The 24,585-nt window shown below is 39.1% G+C and overlaps 1 protein-coding gene across 8 annotated transcripts in view; it reads left to right on the forward strand.

Annotated features, from left to right (window-relative positions):
- Positions 1-973: 973 nt before the first annotated feature.
- The window catches only part of MTHFD2L (methylenetetrahydrofolate dehydrogenase (NADP+ dependent) 2 like), a 147,578-nt gene continuing 123,966 nt past the window's right edge, over positions 974-24,585 (forward strand). For 2 of the 8 annotated variants that reach the window (XM_070791584.1, XM_070791586.1), the window contains exons 1-3: positions 977-1,408; positions 19,968-20,152; positions 21,166-21,288. In XM_070791584.1, the coding sequence (XP_070647685.1) occupies positions 1,266-1,408; positions 19,968-20,152; positions 21,166-21,288 (451 nt within the window). In that variant the 5' untranslated portion in view covers positions 977-1,265. Of the gene's footprint in view, positions 1,409-3,181; positions 3,884-16,164; positions 16,260-19,967; positions 20,153-21,165; positions 21,289-24,585 lie in introns of those variants that run through there. The other 6 variants (XM_019962923.2, XM_070791585.1, XM_019962921.2 and 3 more) reach the window with 6 other exon arrangements.

Raw genomic sequence — 24,585 nt, forward strand, 5'->3', positions numbered from 1 at the left:
GCCTTGAACAGAGTAAACCTACAGAAACTGTTAGCTATTATTATTGATAATTTTTATTCCTTTTAATTTAATGAATGTAACAATTCATAAACATAATCCTGGTTTTTAATACAGAAAATATATTTAACTTTCCAAATTATGTATTTTTCATTTTGTGCACAACTTTTTCTATATTTTGCATTATCTTTAAGCTGGACTACAAGAAAAACTTAAAAAACAATACTTAATTTAAGGGCATGAAGGTAGTTCTGTTTCTTTCTTCTTCTTATCACTAGTTAGGTAGTAGGTCTGATAGATCTGCAGTTTTAAAGGAAAGTAACCTTTCAATAGCCAAACGAAACCACTTATTGTCTAATATAACTTCTGCTCCCTTCTGCCTACAAGTCTTTCCTTTTGTGAAAGACAAGCTCCTTAGAACTTTCTGCTTGGTTGGATGCTGTCTGATTCAAGTTGATTTTTGCTCAAATAAAAGCATAACTCAGTTCATCTTCTACCACATCTCAGCATAAAAAAAGGCCAGTCTGATTTTTTACTTTTTAAAGGAAGCTGCTATTTTGTTTTCTCACTACAAATTCACCACATAACAAAGGTTCCTAGGTAGTGTAAGTTTGATCATAGACTCCAGAAAATGAATGACAGGTTTTCCTCTCCAAAGTGGAAATGATAAGGTAGAGCAACAGAAATTCTTAGGTCCAAGCCTTGTTCAGCCAGGTATCCCTCCTCCCTCCACACATTCACATTTGTCTTTCTTTCTTCTGCTCTCAGGAGAAAGGTATCCCAAGGTCTCACTAAGGAAGACAGAATCTGTATATATCCTTCCTGCTTTAAATGAAGTCACCAGTAGCCTGGGCAGCTGCGGGGCAGAGCAATGGTTTGGGAGAAAGGGAGCGTGCTGCTTGAACTGATTGGTTTAGACGCTTTCCCTATGTTCTTGCTATGGGCACATCAGCAGCGTGCCCAGTGCAAGAGAAACCGCGTCGCCACCAGGCCATACCGCAAACTCCTGCCTTCCGACGCACGTGCTAGTCCAGCCTGGGGCTCGGGTCCCGGCCCCGCCCCATGACGGTACAGGGCTCGGGTCCTTCAGCCCCGCCCCCGGTCCTGAACTCAGCTTCTAGCCCCGCCCCTGCAAGGTGCCCCCGGGAGCCCTCGGCTGGTGGGACTCGCTCTCCCGCCGAGCCGGGTGGGGGCGGAGTCCGGCCTGGAGCTGTGAGAACCGGAGCGGCGGAGGTGGTGCCTCTGTCGGGGAGCCGGCTTTCGCGGCCATGACAGTGGTGGCCCGCGGCTTCTGGCTGCTCCGCGGCCGCCTGGGCCGAGTGTCGGCGCTGAGCCGGATCGCGGAGTCGCCCTTCGCGGCGCCGGGAGCGGCGGGGCAGGCGTTCCGGGGCTTTCGGAGCAGCGGCATGAGGTATGAGCGCCCCCGAACGCTCGACCTCCTCTGGGGTGGGCGCTCCCGGGTGCGAAGCCAGTGGCTGTGGGAGGGGCGGCCGGGCGCCTGCAGCTGGCGCGGGCGAGGCCTCGCGCGTGTGACCCGGGGCTCCAGGGCAGCCGCGCGGCGGGTCGGGGGCGAGGCCTGTCTTCGCTCCGAACTTGGCCTTGCAGGCCAGGCCGGCTGGTCGCATCCGCCTCAAATCGGGCAACTTGGATGTTCTCTGCGCACACTGGAACGTTCCATGTTTGCAGCGGGTGCAGTTGAGTGACTGAGGAAGACCTTTGAGACCCAGAGAAAAGGGGCCTTAAAAACACGTGGTCTGCTTGTTTGAAGCATTTGTTTGATTTTGGTTATGGCTGTATTTTGTAAACAAAGGAGTGGGCAGTGGCCAGATGGTTTAGAGTTTATGAATTTCTTTGTTGGTGGTAATACTGAGATCTTTTCCAGCTCTACAATTCTTAATGATTTCACAAAATCAGACATTAATCTTGACTTTTCGGTGTTTCTCTGGCGCTTCCCAAATGTCTGCAGTCTTAGATTGACATGATCAATCTTAGATTCACTGCATCTCTTGTTGCTGGCTAGCAGATTGCGAGTAGGTTTTAACTGTTCTGTACAAATGGTAAGCTTTGTCCGTCCGTTCGTTACTTATAGCTATTATACAAACTCGATCTAAGAAGCTAAGAATAATTTCTTTGAACCCAGAGCCAGTGAGTCCATTTGTTTTCAGACTTACAGGAATTTCAATAACGTTCTGTAATTGCAGTTTTACGTGGCCAGAGATTGTGCCTTACTTGTCTTTTTGTAGCCCCATGTCCAGCACTATGCCGGAAGAAAGGAAAGATCAATAATGAGGAAACATAATGACTGCTTATTTAACTTAAATTGATTAACTCTTCATTGTATATATTTGGATCTTAGTCTTGGCGTGATTGAAGTAAAAAAAAAAAATCCTATAGGGTTTACTTTGGACTTAGTTTGTAATGACTGCTGTTTGTCTTCCAGAGAATATGTGAGAAAATAACAATGACTCACAGTTCTGATTGTGGCAGCTCTCATGGTGTCTGAAAAAAATTACCAGTTGGTTTGGATACAAACTCTGCAACCTAGGAAAAGCAGATTCTGTAGAATTCTCTTTGCATTACAGAATTGAAGGAATTATGCACCACAGTCACACTATTTAGATAATTATTTGCTGAATTTGAGTTATTTTAGGGCTTCTTCCCAGAGTGAAGATAACCTTTTTCAAATTGTGTAAGTTGGTTAATTTCCCTTTGTCAGATCATCCTGTCTTCTCCAGGTATCAATACACTGAATGAGAACCGTAACAGCTAAAAACCTAACTATCTCGTTCAAGCCACTTGTCGTCACACACACATGCAGATACACACACGGATAATTCAGAGGTTTTTAAATTGAATTTATGTCTTTTATAATTTAAAATAATTGACTGGAATAATTTTGGAAAGCTATTTTTAATGTAAATAAAGAAGTGTTACTTTCAACCCAGCTGCTTTCAGATTATAGCTGTATAGAAATAAGTAATACCTTTGATAGATTTTTATTTTTTCAAGGCAGCACTAGTTAGGTTAGGATAGGTGGCATTTTGACATCCCCTTGTCACTAAGTACTGTATATGAAGATGAAGTTGGCTGTAAGGTTGAGAAACACCTGTGGACTGATGGGTCTCGGGTGGGGAGAAATCCGGACAGTGTGTTGATGCTCATTGGTGTCTCTTTTCTCTTCTAGGACCAGCAGAGAGAAGAGATTCCATCTTCCAGAGGTCGCCACTGTCTGCCTCCCCACTTGTCCCCATCCTCGGTCATCTCTTTTAACACATTATTGACCAGAGATGTATTAATATGTCTTTTGTTACCCAAATGTTATTGACTGGAGATATATCAATATCACTTGATAAGAAATTGCTGGCCACAGGTGTTAGTCTCAGCAAAAATCCCCCCGGTCAATAATGAGTTAATATGTAGTGACACATTAGTTGTGTAGTTATTCATAGTGAATGTGGTTTAAATCCTACACTATCCTCTTGACTTGAAATATGAGCCTTAGTGTTTTTCTCACTGCAGTGAATCTTTGAGTTTGATGAACTCTTTCCCTAATGATATTGACTGTTTTCAATTAACAGATTTATTACCAGTTTCTGGTATAGAGTCTCAAATGAAACAAAGTATTTTTGATTGTCTTTCATATCTTTGGCTAATTAGATACTTATAATGGAACATATAAATACTTTTTTAGAGAATTTCAAGGAATAGTGTTTAACAGAATTTGAAAATTACAAAATTATTATTTATTGTTTAATATTTAATCTCAGAATGGTTTCCCTTTAAAATTTGCAGTGAGTTTTTCCCCCATTTACTCATGATAAAATAGATTTATTAATTGAAAGAAAATATATTTAAATGTCAAGGAAATAAATGAATAAGTCCCTTCTATTTGTTGCAGCTTATTATTTCTTGAAATGAATTACCTAAAAAGCCAAAAAGTTACAAATAAAATATTCTTGGTGATTAAATTTTCCCAATTTGGCCTTGCTGTGTGAGAAGTTTACAAATCAAAATGTGCTTGGGTTGTGAAACATCATATGAGCCTGGCACAGTGTTTTTAAGTGTATGGAGCTGGGCAGCAGTCTATCTCATCTGGAGGCAAGGTTACAGCAGACTTTTATATTAATGCCGTTCTCGAGGCAGATTTTCGGGTATTCTCCAACAGAGGCTTCCCCAAACCATGCTTTACTACATCAACTCATTTATAGTAACTAAATGGATATCCCAAGGGTTTTTGTTTTTTTTTAATTAAAAAACCCTGTATTTTTGGAAGTAGTAAGAGATACTGGTTTATGTTATGTAAATAATCATGTCTTATAGGACTTCCCTCGTGGCTCAGATGGTAAAGAATCTGCCTGCAATGCAGGAGACCCAGGTTCAGTCCCTGGGTGGGGAAGATCCCCTGGAGAAGGAAAGGGCTACCCACTCCAGTATTCTTGTCTGAAGAATCCCGTGGACAAAGAAGCCTTGCAGGCTACAGTCCATTGGGTTGCAAAGAGTTGGCCACGACTGAGCAACTAACACCTTCTTCTTTCGTAGGATGGATAGTTTTAATAATTTTAAAAAGACAAATTGTATATGTACACCTGTTTGTTTTTCTTGAGACCCTCTCTTCTAGTATTTACTCAGTTTCTCTGTCTGCTATAGAATTGATTTAAAGATCATTTTATCCTCATGTGAAGCTTAAAGAACCCAGACTCCACTTAGTACCATTACTGAAGCTGATTTTCCATGGAATTATTTCAACCAAGATAGAATTTGTACCAATGGCTAGCAAGGGCAGTTTCTCAAAATCACATTTTATTTTGCTGGAAAATTGTGATTTTTGAGTCTTAATGCCTTACCTCTCCTAATGACAATGAGCTATGATAGCTATTTGGTTACAGTTTTTATTTCTAAGCAGTTATTGGTGGTGGTTTGGTCACCAAGTCGTGTCCTACCCTTGCGAGTCCATGGACTGTAGCAGTTATGTCATTTTAAATTTAAAACATAAATGTTTCACCATTTATTGTCTCATATCTTAGTTTTATATCTGTGCTTCAGCTGTTCAGAAATAATATGTTCTAATGTAATATCTCCAAAATCAAGTTTTCTGATTAAAATGGATCAACAGGTGAACAGAGAAAATTAATACTAATCTCAGACCTTGTTAGTCATGATTTTAGTAATAATCTAGCAATTTCTTTAATGACCCAAATCTTTGTTTTTCACATGCTTTGTAGTTATATTATTCTTTCATGTTAATACCCTGCTGCTGCTGCTAAGTCGCTTCACTCATGTCTGACTCTGTGCGACCCCATAGATGGCAGCCCACCAGGCTCCCCCATCCCTGGGATTCTCAAGGCAAGAACACTGGAGTGGGTTGCCATTTCCTTCTCCAATGCATGAAAGTGAAAAGTGAAAGTGAAGTCGCTCAGTCGTGTCCGACTGTTAGCGACCCCATGGACTGCAACCTGCCAGGCTCCTCCATCCATGGGATTTTCCAGGCGAGAGTACTAGAGTGGGGTGCCATTGCCTTCTCCAGTTAATACCCTAGTTAGATGATAAAAGTAGCAACAAAGAAACCCAGCAGATTACCTTCTATGGTCGCATACTCTTCAGGAAATTCCATGGAGCTCAATGAAGATTTTTAAAAATAATTTGGTTTAAGGATGATTAAGTTGTAGAAGGATGTTTAAAGATGTAGGAGCTTGGGTGAAAACTGAACTGTCCAATGAGTGGGATAAATTAATGATTAGTAATTAGTGAGTTTACTATTAAGAAGTGCAATCTGGACCAGAAAAAATATCAACTAATTTGTGTTCAGAATGGGATATAATACAAACTTAAATTAGTTTTAAAGAAGACTTCAAGGTTGATAGTATCCAAGAAGTTTTATCCAGCTGCTTCTGTTAATATTATATCATAGGTATTTTCTGTGTTGCCATTGTTTTTGTTAACATTTTATTGGCTCCATAATATTACATTAAGTCAAGTGGCCTTAATTTACCTAACCATTTTGCTGTTGGTTAATGTCTAGTCCTTGAAATATGAAATAATTAACTCTCAGATGCAGGTCATGTTCCTGTCAACATCATCATACCAACCAGGTTTGTTCACTTAATGATCCGAACTCTACTTAGGTTTCTAGAATTACTCTCATTAAAGAGTATGCCTCGAATCAAGAGACTATTCAAAGATTTGTCATTCTAAACTGAGGGCATATTATAATTTAAAAATAGGTGTTTCCTTTTCCCACTTTGGCTATTTATTAACTCTGCAATGAATATCATCTTGCTTTAAGCAATCCAGTTGTATTGTTGAAAAATAAATTCGTATTAATATTTAATGCTTCCTAACTCTGTGTTAAACATTTTGCTAAGATTTTTCACATATAGTTTGTCCTTCAATCCTCATAACAACTGAAAGAAGTAGACACTATTACTATTCCCAATTAACAGATTAGGAGACTGGGACTTAGGGAAATTAAATAACTTGTCCATGATAACACGGTAAATAAATGGTGAAGACAGAGTTGGAAACTGCATGATCTATCCAGTGCATTTCTCTACAAGCAATTTATAAATTTCCCTATTGCTTATCATCGTTCTGAAAATCCTTATTAAATTGCAGAACTTTTGTGAATCAAGACACCTGATTTTGCATATAAATCTTAAAAATTGTGTTGTCAGATTTCCTTAATACAGGGTATCTCTTTACTTGGGAATTCATGGATAGAATTTAAGTATCCCTAAACTTAGATGGTGGAGAAGGCAATGGCATCCCACTCCAGTACTCTTGCCTGGAAAATCCCATGGATGGAGAAGCCTGGTAGGCTGCAGTCCATGGGGTCGCTAAGAGTCGGACACGACTGAGCAATTTCACTTTTACTTTTCACTTTCCTGCATTGGAGAAGGAAATGGAAACCCACTCCAGTGTTCTTGCCTGGAGAATCCCAGGGACAGGGGAGCCTGGTGGGCTGCCGTCTCTGAAGTCGCACAGAGTTGGACACGACTGAAGTGACTTAGCAGCAGCAGCAGTAAACTTAGATGGGAGGTCACTAGTCTCTACTAAATTTAGCATTTTCTTCAATTGTGAATATTTGCCTCAAACCACAGTAATAGGAGTACAACTTATAATATTCCCAGCAAAAATACAGGTATATTAATAACACAGTTGACACAGAGATCTCCAAACATACACACTCACCAGTACTCTTTGATATTATGTAGTAATTAGACTTGCCACTAGGTGTTTTATTTAATGCTTTTTTTAAAAAAGTATTTGATAACAGTATTTCAATAAAACTGGTTTTCTGTAAACCTGTGTATTTTATGTTAAACATTTAAAAAAATGGTTCTGAGAAGATGTACATGGGATTTAACAAATTGCCCAAGTGTTCTCATACAAAGCTTAGCATATAAGATTTTTTCTGCAAAAATTATGGATGTTTAGGTTGTTGTTGTTGTTGAGTCACTAAGTCATGTCCGACTCTTTTGCGACCCCATGGACTGTAGCCCCCCCAGGCTCGTCTGTCCATGGATTCTCCAGGCCAGAATACTGGATTGGGTTGCCATTTCCTTCTCCAGGGGTTTAGGTTGTTACTGATGTTCTAAGTTACAGGTTAGAGTTCTGAAGTTACAAAATTGAATGAAAGAATCACACGTAATGGAAAAAAAAATTGCTTTACTTTTTATTGACTTATGGAAGTATAATTCCTTTACTTCACAGTGTAAGATAGCATTTGGGATGTGGAATGAAATGTTTTTTAAAAAACCTTAAACTTAACATTTCTAAATATTAATTTACTTTAAAAAAAATTCACTTGCTTTGAAAGGCTCCCTAGTATCAGTTAGTGATTGGTTTTATTCCATACGTAATTTTGCCCTGGTTCCCTTGAGTTTGTTTTGTTACTATTGTTAATTTGAACCCCCAAATCTTCAAATTTTGCCCTAAGATACAAAGCATTTAAACTATGCTAGGACCTGCAGAGATATTTTAATTGCTAATGACTGTATTAGGTTTTTTCATCTTTATAGATCATAAAACAGTTTATTACAGCTCTAATTAAAGTTGTGGTTGAAAATGAGATTAAAATACAGATGCAGAAGCAAGATGTCAGGTATACAGATTAAATACACTGTCGTTTGTGAGTGGACTTTGATTTACTATTTTGTGAAAGAGTATTTTGATATACAAGAAAAGTAGTGATTTTTTTCCCCTCCTGTTTACGACTTTGTTTTAGCTAATTAAACACTTAATTTAGTTCTAGGAACCATAGATTAGGATGGTTGTAGTTTATTTTCTGGAAAGTGAATAGGTAAATGGACAAGTTCATAGAAACAACACTAAATGTTGATGACTTTTTGTTGTTGTTGTTTAGTTGCTAAGTTGTGTCTGACTGTTTGTGACGCCATGGACTGTAGCCCACCAGGCTCCTCTGTCTATGGGATTTCCCAGGGAAAAATATTGAAATGGGTTGCCAATTCCTTCTTCAGGGGATATTCCCGACCCAGGGATAGAAGCCATGTCTCTTGCATTAGCGGGTAGATTCTTTACCACTGAGCCACCAGGGAAGCCCTGATGGCTTTTTAGTCTCATATTACTTCTGGTTCTCTGAATATTTCTCCGTCTATTTCTTAACAGAAACTAGGAGAGCCATTTTAACAAATGAGCCAATCGACTCTTAGTCAAAGCTTATTTTATAAGGTCAACAGAGACTATTCCCATTATATACATGAGGAAATTGCATGCCTTTAAAAGCAGTTAAGTAACTTGGCCAGCTTTTAAAGGTAAACAGGGCTACCTCTCAGGGACTTCTGGCTTTGGGTGAGTAATTTGTAGTGTGTTGTGCTGCCTGACTGCTAACTCTCCTCCCTGGCCCCTCCATTATGACATATTCTTTCCTAATGAAGAGACTTGTAGTGCTAGCTGAGCAATAGGGGGAGAATAAACTGCTGAAAAGGAGAGCTCCTTGTCTTGCCTTCTTTGGGGGTGACTTGCAAAGTTCCTACCTTTGCAGGAGATGTCACCTGAGCAAGTAATGACAGGGTGCATTGTGTGAGAGATATCTAAGGGTCAAATTGACTTCACTTTTGATTTGTATTAATGGCAATGTCACTGTATAATTTCTTGATGCAGTCACATTTTTAAGAGTTAAAAAAGTAAGATCACACTCAAGTACTGCATTTCAGATTCTTGTTAAATGAGGGCTACTCCATTTCTTCTAAGGGATTCTTGCCCACAGCAGTAGATATAATGGTCCTCTCAATTAAATTTGCCTATTCTTGTCCATTTTAGTTCACTGATTCCTAAGATGATGTTCACTCTTACCATCTCCTGGTTGACCACATCCAATTTACCTTGATTCATGGACCTAACAGTCCAGGTTCCTATGCAGTTTTGTCCTTTACAGCCTCAGACTTTACTTTCACCACCAAACACATCCACAACTGAGCGTCATTTTGGCTTTGGCCCAGCTGCTTCATTCTTTCTGGAGCTACTAGTAATTGCCCTCTGTTCTTCCCTAGTAGCATATTGAACACCTTGTGACCTGCAGGGCTCATCTTCTGGTGTCATATTCTTTGTCTTTTCATACTGTTCGTGGGGTTCTTGTGGCAAGAATACTGGAGTGTTTTGCCATTCTCTCCTCCAGTTGGCAAAGTTTTGTCAGCACTCTTCACTGACACTTAGTGAAAAACAGGAGATTTATCAAAAGTTCTTCCCACAAATTGGGATACTTTGAATTGGGATTAAAGATGTATTTATTTACTAAGGCTGCCATAAACAAAGTACCACAAACTAGATGGCTTTGTAGAGGAGGGGATACTCTCCTCTTTTTTCTCTCAGTTTTTTGAGCTGGCAATTGAAATGAGAGAAGGCAGATTAACCCGAAAAAAAAAATCAATAAAAAAATTTATTACCTATGTATGAGGAATTTACATAAACATGAAGTGTTCCAAAGACAGGCAAGATGAGGTATATATACGTTATTATTATGAGGTATATATACAGATATATAATGTATATATATATACATTATTCTGGACTAAGGAGAAGAAGGTAAGTGTCTAGGACTTCAAAGAGAAGTAAGGTAATTCACAGGAATATGAAAAGAGTTAATGTTTGTGAACAAATGTTTGCCTGGCCATCTAGAGACAGAGGGACACAGAGGGAACTTTGATCAAACCAGCCTTGCTAGGTTCCTCCCTGTCCACCACACCTAGTTCATACTTTAGTATGGTTATATGGGGTGACAGCTCCTTTCTGGAACTGGAATTCCAATTCTTAAAGTTCACTTAGGCATTTGGGAGAAGTTCAAAGGTTTCGTCCCAAATCTTTTGGGCCTTGGTTGTTTTCAGCTGGAAATAATCTGCATGTTAAGAGTGTCACATCTTGGGGCACTGTACCCTGAACCTCATCATAAAACAACAGCAACTTATCCTCACATTTGTAGAGGCCAGGAGTCTGAAATCCAGAGAATCCACAGAACCATGCTCTCTTGGCCTGTTGTTGCTGGCAATCCTTGGCTTTTTTTGGCTTACAACTGTATGACTCCAATTTTGCGTCTATAGCCATGTGGCCATCTTGCCTCTGTCTTCACGTGGAGTTCTCTCTGTCTTTTTATAAGGACAAAAGTCATATTGTATTTATGGTCACTGAACTCCAGTGTGACTTCATCCTGCAGCTTAATTACATCTGCAGATGCCTTATTTCCATATACGATCACAGCCGTGGGTACCAGGGATTAGGGTTTGAACATATCTTTTGGGGGACACAATTCAACCCTCAGCAATAGAATTTCAGAATTGCTTGTATAATGCTTGAGGTGTCATTGTTTAATTAGCTCAGTACCTTCTTTTGGAGGGAAGGGGTACATTTCTATTGTAAGCTTTGGTTTTAGTATTTGCAGTTCACTAGATGTTTCAAATCTGAACTCCTCATTCCACCCTTGTCTGGCTTATTTTTTTGAATATGTTAATAATTTCCAGTAGATTTTGAACAAAATGCAACACTTTCTAGCTCATTTACAAAATATATTTTTAAACACTTGTTTTTAAAATCATGTAGGCAGGCAGTGAAGAGAGTACATTCTGTGATGACATAATTTTTTGTATTCAATACAAACCTCTTCACAATAGCTTTGTAATTTAGTTATAATAACTGAGCTTATGTGTACAATATTTGTTAATTTGTTACCAGTTTATACTTTTGGGCTTTCTCCATGGCTCAGCAGCTAAAGAATCTGCCTGCATTGCAGGAGACACATGAGATATGGGTTCGATCCCTGGGTCAGGAGGATTCCCTGGAGGAGGAAATGGCAACCCACTCCAATATTCTTACTCTTGGCAGACTACAGTCCATGGGGTCCTAAAGAGTCCTAGTTGGTAGATTGTATGCTTGTTTGCATACTTATGGATACATGCCCCATGACCAGTTTCAAGCATATACACATACTTCATAGGTTTCTTTATGTTGAAAGTGTTAATGCAAATTCACATGCCTGATGCACAATAGGATTTGGGAGTAGAGAAAGGTTTACAGCAAGGCAATGCAAGGAGATGGGTGGTTCATCCCCTAAAAAGCTTCAAGTTCCCCGAAGAGTTTCAGCAGAGCACTTTTAAAAGCCAAGTGAGGGAGGTGTAGTGTCTCTGGGTCTGTGATCAGCTCATGCACAATTCTCTGATTGGCTGATGATGAGGTAGGAGAGTGGTATCCCAGGGGTTAACATTATCAGTCCTTAGACTCCTGGTGTCCTGGGGCTATGTGTTCATCATTGTCAGATAGTTAACATCTTTCATTTGTTAGCATGAGGGAGGTTTTTTTTACATCTGCAAAACAGCTCAGGAAAAGTGCTTCAAATATTATTATATAGGTACTTCAGAGAGGAGCTAATGCAAAAGATATGGGGGAAAGCCTGTCCTGGGAAGGCCTCATGGGGTCCTGCTTGGTTACAAAGGTAGTTGACCACTTATCAGGAATACTAGAATGGGGATTTTTACTTTGAGAATCATGGGGGTGTAAATCAGTGGTTCTTAACTGAGGCTTGGCAGAACTACTTTATAGAGGTTTTAGTTAAGCCCAGTAAGATTTTTAGGTCTAGCCTATAGCATCTCAGAAAGTTCCTGGCAATTCCTTAGCCAACCTGGCTCATCAATTGTGAGTCCTGTTGTGTTCTGTAAAACAAATTTTGTCAGAGATGATGAAGGTTTTCTTACAAGACAAGAAGGGCAAGTTCTAGAGGCAAAGATGGTTTTCACATTAGAATTAAGAACTTTCCATCAAAAATAACTATAAAATAAGTGAAAAGTCAAACCATATACTGGTGATACTTGATACACAGATATAACTGATGTAGACTTAAAAAACAGACGTAGCCTAAAAGTTGAGAGTTATGTTTTATTTGGCAGAAATTTTTAGTACTTAATCCTGGGAGGCAGTATCATCTTAAGTATCCCTGAGAGAACTGCTCCAAGGAGGTGGAGTGGGGAGTCAGGTTATATAGAAGTTTGAAACAAAGAACAAGTAGTCTGAATATCAAAAGTATTTTTGTGAATTAAAGAAAACCAGATATCTCAAGGAATTTAACACTTTTCTATGTATGGGAAGATGCAAGAATCTGGGTTCACTGAAATCACTCCTTTCAATTGCAGCTCAGCTATCTGGGGCCAGCCTGCTGTGAATTTTCACATTCTAGTTCTTTGGTGCTCACCATAGAGAGTGGCTGCATTGCAGTCTGATGGCTGCCAGATGGCACAGGTCTTTCCCTCCTGAGTGCCCTGGAGGGCTGGAATCCCTGATGACTGTGACATTCTTGTTTACCCATATGGCAGGAAATACTCCATTTCTCACTGTTATGAGATTAGTGTTCAGAATGCATAAATAGCTACTACAAATTAGGCACAGCTAATAATCCATTAGAAAAATGGTCAATAGAGATGAACAGGCATCCCGTAAAAGAGGAACTCCAGATGGCCAATAAACCTGTAAGACATTCAACCTCTAGTAATTAGGGAAACACATATTTAAACTACAACAAAATGCCATTAAACTAATGTGTTACGTAAAAACTTTGACAATCTCAAGGAAGTAGAAATTCTTAGACACTACTGGTGGACGTATGAATTAGTGCAACCACTTTGAAAATAAGGTGGCATAAACTGAACACATATAAATGTATCCTATAATCTAGCAATCCCATTCCTGGGTGTAAACCTTAGAGAGATACTATGTTTTATATTTATATCATATATAAATGTGAGATATATAATGTAGCTCATATATTGATGTACATTATGTATAGTATATATATGTTATTATATTACGTTATATAGTATATAATGTATATGATTATATTTCTAATGTTTAGAGACACAAACATTAGTTTAAATGATAAAGGAAAGCAATGGAATTATAAAGCCCAATTTCAGGATTGTGTTTAACTCTCTAGGAGAAGATAAGGTTTTGATAGGGGAGGGTTTCAATATACACAATTGCAGTGATGATGATAATACTTTTTTTAAACTGGGTAGTAAGGTTGTTAATTTTACTGTTTTTTTCTTTTCATATGTTTCATAGATATTTTGCATTTATTCACTTTTAATTTAATTCAGGATCTGTTTTGATACCATTTTAAGATAGAAAGATAAATATCCAGAATACTACGTATCTCACTGTTTTATTCAGTCAGTTCAGTTTAGTCGCTCAGTCATGTCCGACTCTTTGCGAGCACATGAACTGCAGCACACCAGGCCTCCCTGTCCATCACCAACTCCCGGAGTCCACCCAAACCCATGTCCGTTGAGTCGGTGATGCCATCCAACCATCTCATCCTCTGTTGTCCCCTTCTCCTCCTGCCCTCAATCTTTCCAGCATCAGGGTCTTTTCAAATGAGTCAGCTCTTCTCATCAGGTAGCCAGAGTATTGGAGTTTAAGCTTCAAAATCAGTCCTACAAATGAACACCCAGGACTGATCTCCTTTAGGATGGACTGGTTGGATCTCCTTGCAGTCCAAGGGACTCTGAAGAGTCTTCTCCAACACCACAGTTCAAAAGCATAAGTTCTTCTGCACTCAGCTTTCTTTATAGTCCAACTCTCACATCCATACATGACCACTGGAAAAACCATAGCCTTGACTAGACGGACCTTTGTTGGCAAAGTAGTGTCTCTGCTTTGTAATATGCTGTCTAGGTTGGTCATAACTTTCCTTCCAAGGAGTAAGTGTCTTTTGATTTCATGACTGCAGTCACCATCTGCAGTGATTTTGGAGTCCAGAAAAATAAAGTCAGCCACTGTTTCCCCATCTATTTCCCATGAAATAATGGGACCAGATGCCATGATCTTAGATTTCTGAATATTAAGCTTTAAGCCAACTTTTTCACTCTCCTCTTTTACTTTCATCAAGAGGCTCTTTAGCTCTTCTTCACTTTCTGCCATAAGGGTGGTGTCATCTGTATATCTGAGGTTATTGATATTTCTCCCGGCAATCTTGATTCCAGCTTCTGCTTCCTCCAGCCCAGTGTTTCTCATGATGTGCTCTACATATAAGTTAAATAAGCAGGGTGATAATATACAGCCTTGACGTACCCCTTTTCCTATTTGGAACCAGTCTGTTGTTCCATGTCCAGTTCTAACTGTTGCTTCCTGACCTACATATAGGTTTCTCAAGAGGCAAGTCAGGTGGTCTGTTATTCCCATCTCTTTCATAATTTTCCACAGTGTATTGTGATTCACACAGTCAAAGGCTTTGGCATATTTTTCATTTAATTTCTTCACTTAATTTTATGCAACATTTTAACATATTGCTATTTTTATAGTTATTTTAAGTGGCTACATATTAACTCCAAAAAACTGTAATACAATAAACAATTTTACTCTGATAATCCCACAAATATTTTATAAACACAGTAGTAAATATAAGCTTCCTGTCCAATACAGCTTAGAGTGTTGTGAGGGAGACAGTAATTTTAATAAGGATTTAAGAGTCTACATGAGGGTAAGAGCTGGGTGCTGTGGGCACTCTTAGCAGAGGCAGATCCCCAGTTTGAAGGTGTCAGGGGACATTTTCCAGATTGCCTTCCAAGCTGAGACTTGAGGACTGTGTGGGAATGAATGAGGAGCAGATTTGGTAGGGATGTTAGAGAAGTGAGAAGGAGGATGAAGAGTGTTTTAGGTCAAAGGAACAGTGTATGTGAAGGCCCAGAAATGAGAAACTAGCACAGGCAATAAGTTGAAATGCAGCTGTGTGTACTGTGGGACTTGGTCAGCATCATGAGGCTGAAGAAAGCTCATGCAGGGGCATGTCAGCTACAGAACATTTGGATTTGAATTAAAATTCCCTTTCAGGTCAAAAATTTTGGAGTCATGTTTGACTTCTGTTCTGTTTTCTTTACACCCTATATTCAATCTCAGTAAATCCGAGTGGCTCCACCCTCAAAATAGATTCAGAATCAGACTACTCTCAGCACCTTGACTGCCTGCTCCGCTCACGTCCAAGCCACCATCATCTCTTGCCTGAGATTCCACACTAGCCTCTTCACTGGTGTCCTCACTTCCCTGCTTCCTCCTATAGAGTCTCCACATTTTAACCAGTTATCACTGAATAATGAAAATCAGGTCATGGCACTCCTCAAATCTTCAAATGCAGGCTTTCTCACAGTAACAGCCAGCGTCTTTCAAAAGGCCTGGAGTACAATGTGATCTGAGGTCACACTTCTCTGACTTTACATCCTGTTCTGACCCATTCATTTGTTCTTTCCACTGCAGCCACTGGCCTCGTTGCTATTCATCAAACATACCAGGCATGCTCCAGCTTAAAGTCCTTTGTACTTGCTATGTACTTCCCTTAGCCTAAATTCTTTTCTCCAGGTAACCACAAAGCATATTCCTTCACTTCTTCGTTTACACTCAGGTGTTACCCGATTAATCAGAGAAGTGACACTTTAACCTTCTTATGGAAAATGGTAATTCTGGCCTCCACAAATGCCTTTTCTATTTCTCACACATAATATATTAAATATTTGCTTTAAAATTTTGCTTATGTCTTCTTCAACTACAAATATAGTTTCTGTGAAAGTGAGTGATTTGTTTTGTGCACTATTATTTGTATTCCTGGTGCATAGAATAGTGCCTGGCATATAAGCAGTTTTCAATATTTATTTATTAAATTAATTTTCTCAATGTGTATATAGTCCAGTTTTAACAAGGGAGCTGGCATGTTTCCATTTGGAAAATTGCTCTGGCTGCAGTGTGGAGAACGGACTGGCAGCGATCGAGATCTGAAGGTGAATTCTTAGGAGCTGTGTGCTTCTATGGCTGAACATTTGAGTTGTTGCTGATATTTAACAGTTTTCAACAATATGCATGTTTTAAAAAAATCTCATTCCTTTATGCACTGAGGTCTATATGAGCTTAATGTGTGTGTTTACCAGTCCTGCTAGCAGGTAGACTGATGCAGGCATCTTGCATTGGCCCTCCACTAATTCAGGGTTGCTTCATTTATCCTTAAATTGTGTCTCCCACAGAGCCAGGCTTGCTCAGCCTCTCCAGTGACTGGAGAAATCAGTGGGATGAACCAGCTACGACTGAAAATGCTCTAAGTCCCTCTTCATAATTGGGTAGCAATCATATGGGTGTTTACCCGTAAACACCAGCTAGGCCAGGCTAAACCATGTCAGCTGTAATTAGCAGGCCAATTTAGCACATCAGTGCTATCATGTAAAGTTAAGCCCTGTCACCTCAGCCTCCAACAGAAAAGGTGCAATCAAGTTTAATCTGCAAATAGATTGTCTTTTTGGAAGTCAGGAATCAGTTTATGCCATTATCATCGCTGACATTCTCAAGGTCACACAGTTTTGTAGTTTATAGGCTGTAATTATCCTGAATTATGTCCAGTGTTGCCAGTTTGACAATAATCTATGAATAAATCACTGTATGTAACAGAGAATTGGCTAATAAAACATGTAAGCAGCTGCATTGCTATTCATATGCTGTTACAATGCAACATGGAGCTCAGATGGTTTTATATGTTAAAATACAAATGTATGTTCTTTACATCTGAAGTCACTTCTTTAAAAGTGACTTCAGATGTACGTTAGCAGATAAACTCATTTCTAAAGCAGACTATTTTGCCTATCTGAATATTGTTGACACAACTTAATTTTTGGAAAGTATTTTTTTTTTTTACTACTTCTTATTTATTATTTATTTATTTTATTTTATTTTTTTCTACCTCTTATAAACGAATCATGTTGAAATTGTTTGCCATATCTGCAGGCCCTTAGTACTTATTAATATAGGAGGTCCTTGTTCTTTCAGTATTAATGTGTGTGTGTGTGTGTGTGGGTATGCGTGCTCAGTTATATCTCTTTGCAATCCCATGGACCGTAGCACACCAGGTTCCTCTGTCCATGGAATTTTCCAGACAAGAATACCAGACTGGGTTGCTGGTTTCCTTTTCCAGGGGATCTTCTCGACTCAGGGATCAAATCCGTATTTCTTGCGTCTCCTGCATTATTATCAGGCAGATTCTTTACCATTGTGCTACCTGGGAAGGCCCTTAGTATTAAAAGTCCACTTAAATGAATCAATAACAAATGAGCATCAGGAATTCAAAGTAAATAATGAAAAAAGTTTGTTTCTTAATCCTGAAAAATAAAATTTAAACTCAAAAGTGAATGTATTTTATTTTTTACCTTATTTAAGTCTAATAATTATGTATTAATACCAATTATTAGAATGTACAAAGATACAAACTACAAAAGGTCACTCAAGAAATGATAGATAACCTAAAGAGCCCTCTGTATTAAATAATTTAAATTTGTAGTTTTAAACCTTACCACAAAGAAAGCCCAGGGCCAGACAGCTTCACAAGTGAATTCCACCAAACATTTAAGGGAGAAATAAAACCGATTCTACACAAACTCTTCTGGAAATGTGAAGAGGGATGGATACTTTTTAACTCATTCTATGAGGGCAGTTTCACCCTGATACCAAAACCAGTTACTTGTTTACCCATGGTTGTGATTATTATTGGGGCTTCCCAGGTTAAGAATCTGGTGCTAGTGGTTAAGAACCCACCTGCCAGTACAGGAGATGTAAGATCCCTAGGTCAGGAAGATCCCCTGGAGGAGGGCATGGAAACCCTCTCCTGTGTTCTTGCCGGGAGAATCACACAGACAGAGGAGCCTGGAGGGCTCCATAGGGTTGCAAAGAGTCAGACACGACTGAAATGACTTAGCAGACACATGATTATTAAAATACACTTTTGTGTTGAACTAAAGAAGTGGTTTTCAAACATGATCATGCATAAGAATACCTGTGAGAGCCTGTTAGATGTGCAGATTGCCAGGCTGTCACTTCTCCCCCAGGGGTCCTGAATCATGGGTGTGGTGGAGGTGGGGGGGGCGTCCAAAAATTGCAAGTTCAGTAAGCTTTGCGGGCAATTTTGATGTATGTATCCATAGACTGTATTTCAGGATCACTTCTTAGCAGAATGTTGTTGACATCAAAATTGCATGAACCTAGATGAACCCTGTAGACCACTGGTGCCGGGTTGAAATAGGGTGTTCTTGATCTGGTTCTGCGTGTGTGTATACCAACCTGTCAGAAAGGGGAGCTGACTTATTTGGAAGGGGTGACAGATTTCATTTTGTTTGTGCTGGCTGATATTCATGATGCCTGCTCTGATTAGAACATAAAAGTTGTACAGGTGATTGAAAAAATTAAGTTGGTAAAGGTTTTCCTTTCCTCCATTTCTCCTCCTGCATAATATTCATTGACCTGCATTTAGTGTTTTGTGTAATATTCATGCACTATAGATCATGCTTTCACCAGAGCTTTCAATAGTGAAAGGACGGGGGCACCAGATGGAACTATTTTTTATTTTATCTAATACCTTTAAAAACTAAACATGCAGTAGTGTGTGCATGCATGCTAAGTCACTTCAGTCGTGTCTGACTCTTTGTGACCCTAGGGACCATAGCCCATCATGCTCCTCTGTCCATGGGATTCTCCACTGGAGTGGATTGCCATGCCCTCCTCCAGCAGATCTTCCTGATCCAGGGTTTGAACCCGCTTCTCTTACGTCTCCTGCATGTAGTAGGAGCAATGTTAATTCACCACTTTTAAATCTGAGATCATGGAGAGCAGTAAAGCCTTCCCATAATGCATTCATTTTTGTGCCTTTCCAGAGATAAATTTATGTCATCTATCAAAGTCTAGCATGCTTTACCTTCTTAAGCACTTATATAAACTGCCATGAAGTAATGTTTTGTGCGTTTTTTTCTGTTAGAAATAATGTCTTGGTGTGAGCAGGGTGGCTGGGGTGGTGGTGTGGGGAGAAGGGGAAACAGCCGTTTGCTTCCTGGCCTGATCCCCATCAATGACAAGTATGGCAGTACTGGCAGCTGTTGTCACAGAGTCCGAGAGCTGTGGGACACAGTTTTTCTTGGAGTAAATGAGAGCAGCTGTGTAGTATAGAGCTCATGACTTCAGGATTTTGTACTGGGTGTACTATTAAGAGTGAACTGACTTTGCCTTTGGGTCAAAAGGCTATGGGGCCAGGTATATACAACATGTCTGGGGCTTTGGAGATAGGGGCCAGTTTTAACTCGACTGTGCTGATCTGTCTTTTCTGGGGGAAAAAAAAAAAAAAGCAAAAAAGCAGAGCTTTTAATAGAACCAATATTCTAGGTCTTGAGTATGTGATTTGATAATTAAAAAACATATAGGTGAAAGTGATGAAGAAATGTATACTATAGACAGATGATAATGCAGAACTAAAAAGCAGAGTTGGACTAGTTTTTAAAAGTTACGAATGCATTTCTGAACCTGAAGAACGAGGGTCAAATATATCTGAAAAAAATCAAAGTTTGGTTGCTCGCTTAGGGGATCATAGATGTTTTGTTCACTCTCATACTTTAAATTGATGTGGCTGGATAGTCCTTACTGCCTTTTTAGTAGTATATTTGTTTTTTGTTTGTTTTCCACAGATATGATGCAATTATTATCTCAGGAACTGAAATGGCCAAACAAATCCAGAAAGAAATCCAGCATGGCGTGGACTCTTGGGTTTCCCTTGGGAACAGAAGGCCTCACCTCAGTATCATATTAGTGGGTGATAACCCAGCAAGCCACACGTATGTCAGGAGGAAGATTAAAGCCGCTGCTGCTGTAGGTGGGGAGCATTTTAGCTGTACTTGTTACTAGATAACGTTTTCTGGTTTTAGTGTGATAATTATGAATGATAACTGTCGACTAAATGCTATTTGAAAAACATGTGTTATTATTATTTATTGCATTCTGTAGATTATTTAGTTCCCAACATTCACATTCATTTCTTACTCTTTTTTTTCTTCAAATTTCTTTAAATCAACTTTGTGTGATTTCTGATCCTATTGGGAAACATGAGAGCAACTTGTTACATTTAAAGGGCCTGTTTGTTTGTGTTTGTTTTTTTTATTTTATTTTATTTTTAAACTTTACATAATTGTATTAGTTTTGCCAAATATCAAAATGAATCCGCCATAGGTATACATGTGTTCCCCATCCTGAACCCTCCTCCCTCCTCCCTCCCCATACCATCCCTCTGGGTCGTCCCAGTGCACCAGCCCCAAGCATCCAGTATCGTGCATCGAACCTGGGCTGGCATCTCGTTTCATACATGATATTTTACATGCTTCAATGCCATTCTCCCAAATCTTCCCACCCTCTCCCTCTCCCATAGAGTCCATAAGACTGTTCTATACATCAGTGTCTCTTTTGCTGTCTTGTACACAGGGTTATTGTTACCATCTTTCTAAATTCCATATATATGCGTTATTATACTGTATTGGTGTGTTTGTGTTTTTTTTTAATCACATTAACCTGGCTAGTTCATGGCGGTGGTGGTGGTGGTGGTGGTATTGGTATTTTCACTCTCTTCAAATCCACTAACGGTAGCTCATCACAAATAAGTGCAATTTGTCACGTGGGATACTGGGCCAAAGAATGCATGTGAATCATAAGAAAACATCTGTACCATTTAAAAGTTCCCTCCTGATGGTGCTTTGAACATCACTTTTGTAGAAGGGCCTTTTCTTTTAGTGGGACAAGAACAGAGGGAACCAATCAAACACTGTATAAGACACCATTAATGAAAAAACACATCTTTGTTAGTCAAGTGACTTTCTGTACTTGTTTTTCTTTCAGGTATCTGTAGTGAGATCATTCTAAAACCTAAGGATGTTTCTCAGGAAGAACTGTTGGATATAACTGATCAATTGAACGCGGACCCAAGAGTCAGTGGTATATTAGTTCAGTTGCCACTGCCAGGTACCTAATGCTCTTCTGTGTATCTAATTTGGTTAGGGGCAAGGACATCTTTCAACATTATTTCATGACACCACAAGTCATTTATAAAATAGGTTCAGAAAGGGACTAGCTATTACAGTAGCATTCAAGGTGGCAATTTCTGAATGACATGTTTATCGTGACTGAAAATTGTGAAAGAAAACTTTAGGCTTTGGCAATAATACATGCAGTTCTTGTTTTGCACAATAGTGCGAGACCATGAAAATGACTAAGTTGAAATTGGGCAAAGGATCTTAACAAATCAATAGGAAAATAACAATTGTTCTGTGACCTTTAAAATGTTTTCTCAAAACATTACCATGGTTTATAAATGTGTAAGGAGATGAAAGCTATGGTTTTTTCAGTAGTCATGTATGGATATGAGAGTTGGACTATAAAGAAAGCTGAGCACCAAAGAATTGATGCTTTTGAACTGTGGTGTTGGAGAAGACTCTTGAGAGTCCCCTGGACTGCAAGGAGATCCAACCAGTCCATCCTAAAGAAGATCAATCCTGAGTGTTCATTGGAAGGACTGATGTTGAAGCTGAAACTCCAGTACTTTGGCCACCTGATGCGAAGACCTGACTCACTGGAAAAAACCCTGATGCTGGGAAAGATTGAGGGCGGGAGGAGAAGGGGATGACAGAGAATGAGATGGTTGGATGGCATCACCAAGTCAATGGAGATAAGTTTGAGTAAACTCTGGGAGTTGGTGATGGACAGGGAGGCCTGGTGTGCTGCAGTCCATGGGGTCGCAAAGAGTTGGACGTGACTGAGCGTCTGAGCTGAACTGAAGCAGATGCAAAAAATAATGAAACTAATATTTATCCAGTACACTGTAATTTAAAACATTAGAAACATTGAGCATTAAAGTACTTTATTTCATTGCCAAAATCTTATCAAGAGGAGTTTGAACAGTTACTTGCCTTCTTCTCATCATATAACTTATATGGAGCAAGCATTTTTTCTATACCTTGGTGAATTAAATTGTCAAGTTCTTTTTAAGTTTGGATTAACTTCCGTTTTGTCCTTTGTCCTTTCAAAGTCATGAAATATCTCTGAGAATTTCTTTAGTGTGAGGTTTGATTCTGGTGTCACTTCCTCTGGGCGTTGTCATCCTTTTTGTTCCTCATTTATTTTGATCCGTTTGCGATGACTAAGTTCCTTTGGCTTCACAGCTGCATCACTCCAAAGGACATGGTATCAGCTTCTAGGGTCTTTTCCTGTTTCTTAATCAACCAACCCATTTACTGTCCATTAGAATCCTACTGCAGCGACTTTACCTTCTCTTTTACATTCATGGCCCTTACCTTCTTGCTAGCCTAGGTCTCTTTTATCTTTGCTTTACTGTTGCCATCTTCAGATCTTCTATTCACATCCAATTTTCACTTCCAGCATCATCATATTTATTTCTTTGCTGAACTTTCATCTTTATGGGCTAATTCCTTCTTTTGATTATGTACTTTTATGAAATGTCAGTGTATTTATCCCTGAAACCCAAGGAGGCAATATGATTTGCTATCTATGTTTGAATTGAGTAACAGATGTACAGTGACCAAGCATTCACAGACTTCATCTGTTACTTATATAGTGATATTTGGACCAAAGAGTCGGCATGCATGCATGCATGCCAAATCGCTTCAGTCATATCTGACTCTCTTCAGTCCTGTGGACTGTAGCCCTCCAGGTTCTTCTGTCCATAGGACCCTCCAGGCAAGAATACTGGAGTGGGTTGCCATTCCCTCCTCCAGAGGATCCTCCTGACCCAGGGATCAAATCTGCGTCTCTTAATGTCTCCTACTTTGGCAGACGGGTTCTTTACCACTAGCGCTACCTAGGAAGCCCATCATACAGAAGTGGGTTGCCATTTCCTTCTCCAGGGGATCTTCCTGACCCAGGGTTTGAACCTGGGTTTCCTGCATTGCAGGCAGTTTCTTTACTGTCTGAGAGTTGGCAGCTCTTATATAATTACTCACAGTTAAGACACCGTGATAACTAAAATTTGAACTGTGTTGTTGGAAGACAGGTGTCATTTGACTGAATTATAGCTCTGAAATTCATGCATTTTTCAATGAGCAAAGTAAGGAGTAGCCTGAATATTATAGATTATAGTACTTTTGTGCAGTTTTGAATTATTTTTTAGGTTTTGACTTGCAGAAAGTAAAGCTGAATAATGCAGTTGTCTGTGTTCTTTGTATGGTACTAGTATTTTAACTTATCTAATAATATAATTTAATATACTAGCTATATGTTATAACATTTGTGCTGTTTAAATTGCACTCTAGATTCACATTTCTAATTCTTTTCCTCTTATATGGTTGCGTTTAAAATATCAAAAAGTTGGAACAGATCTTAGAAGTTATTAAGGTTTGCCCTTAAGAAAAATGCTTATGACAGATAATACTATAGATTTAGCATAGTGATTTATCCCATACTTTTATAACTACAAAAGGAATTCAACACATACAGCACACTCATGTGATAGCATAGAAGATTAGGGCCTAGAAAATATCAGGGGTATATTAACATCAAAAGTCTGTCCAGAATTTTTTTGGCATTGAGTTTAAACCCAATTGTTTGGCTCATGCAAAATAAGAATCTTTTTATTTTTTTGGTACTGCTGTATTTGCCAAGCAACATTCTTGTGGTTTTCAGTTTTTAAATTTCCCCCACTTATATTTGTATCCAATTCAGATTTTTATAGAAAATGTATCACAAATTTCCAAATATCTAGTTTGTCTTAAAGAATTAAATTCACATCTGTAGAAAATTTACCCCTTTATGGGCAATATTTCTCCTTATTGAATTTGCTAGCAGTTTGCCACTAGATGGCAATGGTGATCTGCTTGTACTAAAATAGAGTACCTTTTAGAAATGTTCATTTTAGAAATATACAAGCAGCTCATGCAGCTCAATACCAGAAAAATAAACGACCCAGTCAAAAAATGGGCCAAAGAACTAAACAGACATTTCTCCAAAGAAGACATACAGATGGCTAACAAAGATATGAAAAGATGCTTAACATCACTCATTATCAGAGAAATGGAAATCAAAACCACAATGAGGTACCATCTCACGCCAGTCAGAATGGCTGCGATCCAAAAGTCTACAAACAATAAATGCTGGAGAGGGTGCAGAGAAAAGGGAACCCTCTTATACTGTTGGTGGGAATCCAAACTAGTACAGCCACTATGGAGAACAGTGTGGAGATTCCTTAAAAAACTGGAACTAGAACTGCCATATGACCCAGCAGTCCCACTGCTGGGCATACACACCGAG

The sequence above is a fragment of the Bos indicus genome, chromosome 6 (genome assembly GCF_029378745.1).
Source record: "Bos indicus isolate NIAB-ARS_2022 breed Sahiwal x Tharparkar chromosome 6, NIAB-ARS_B.indTharparkar_mat_pri_1.0, whole genome shotgun sequence".
NCBI classification, from domain to species: Eukaryota; Metazoa; Chordata; class Mammalia; order Artiodactyla; family Bovidae; genus Bos; species Bos indicus.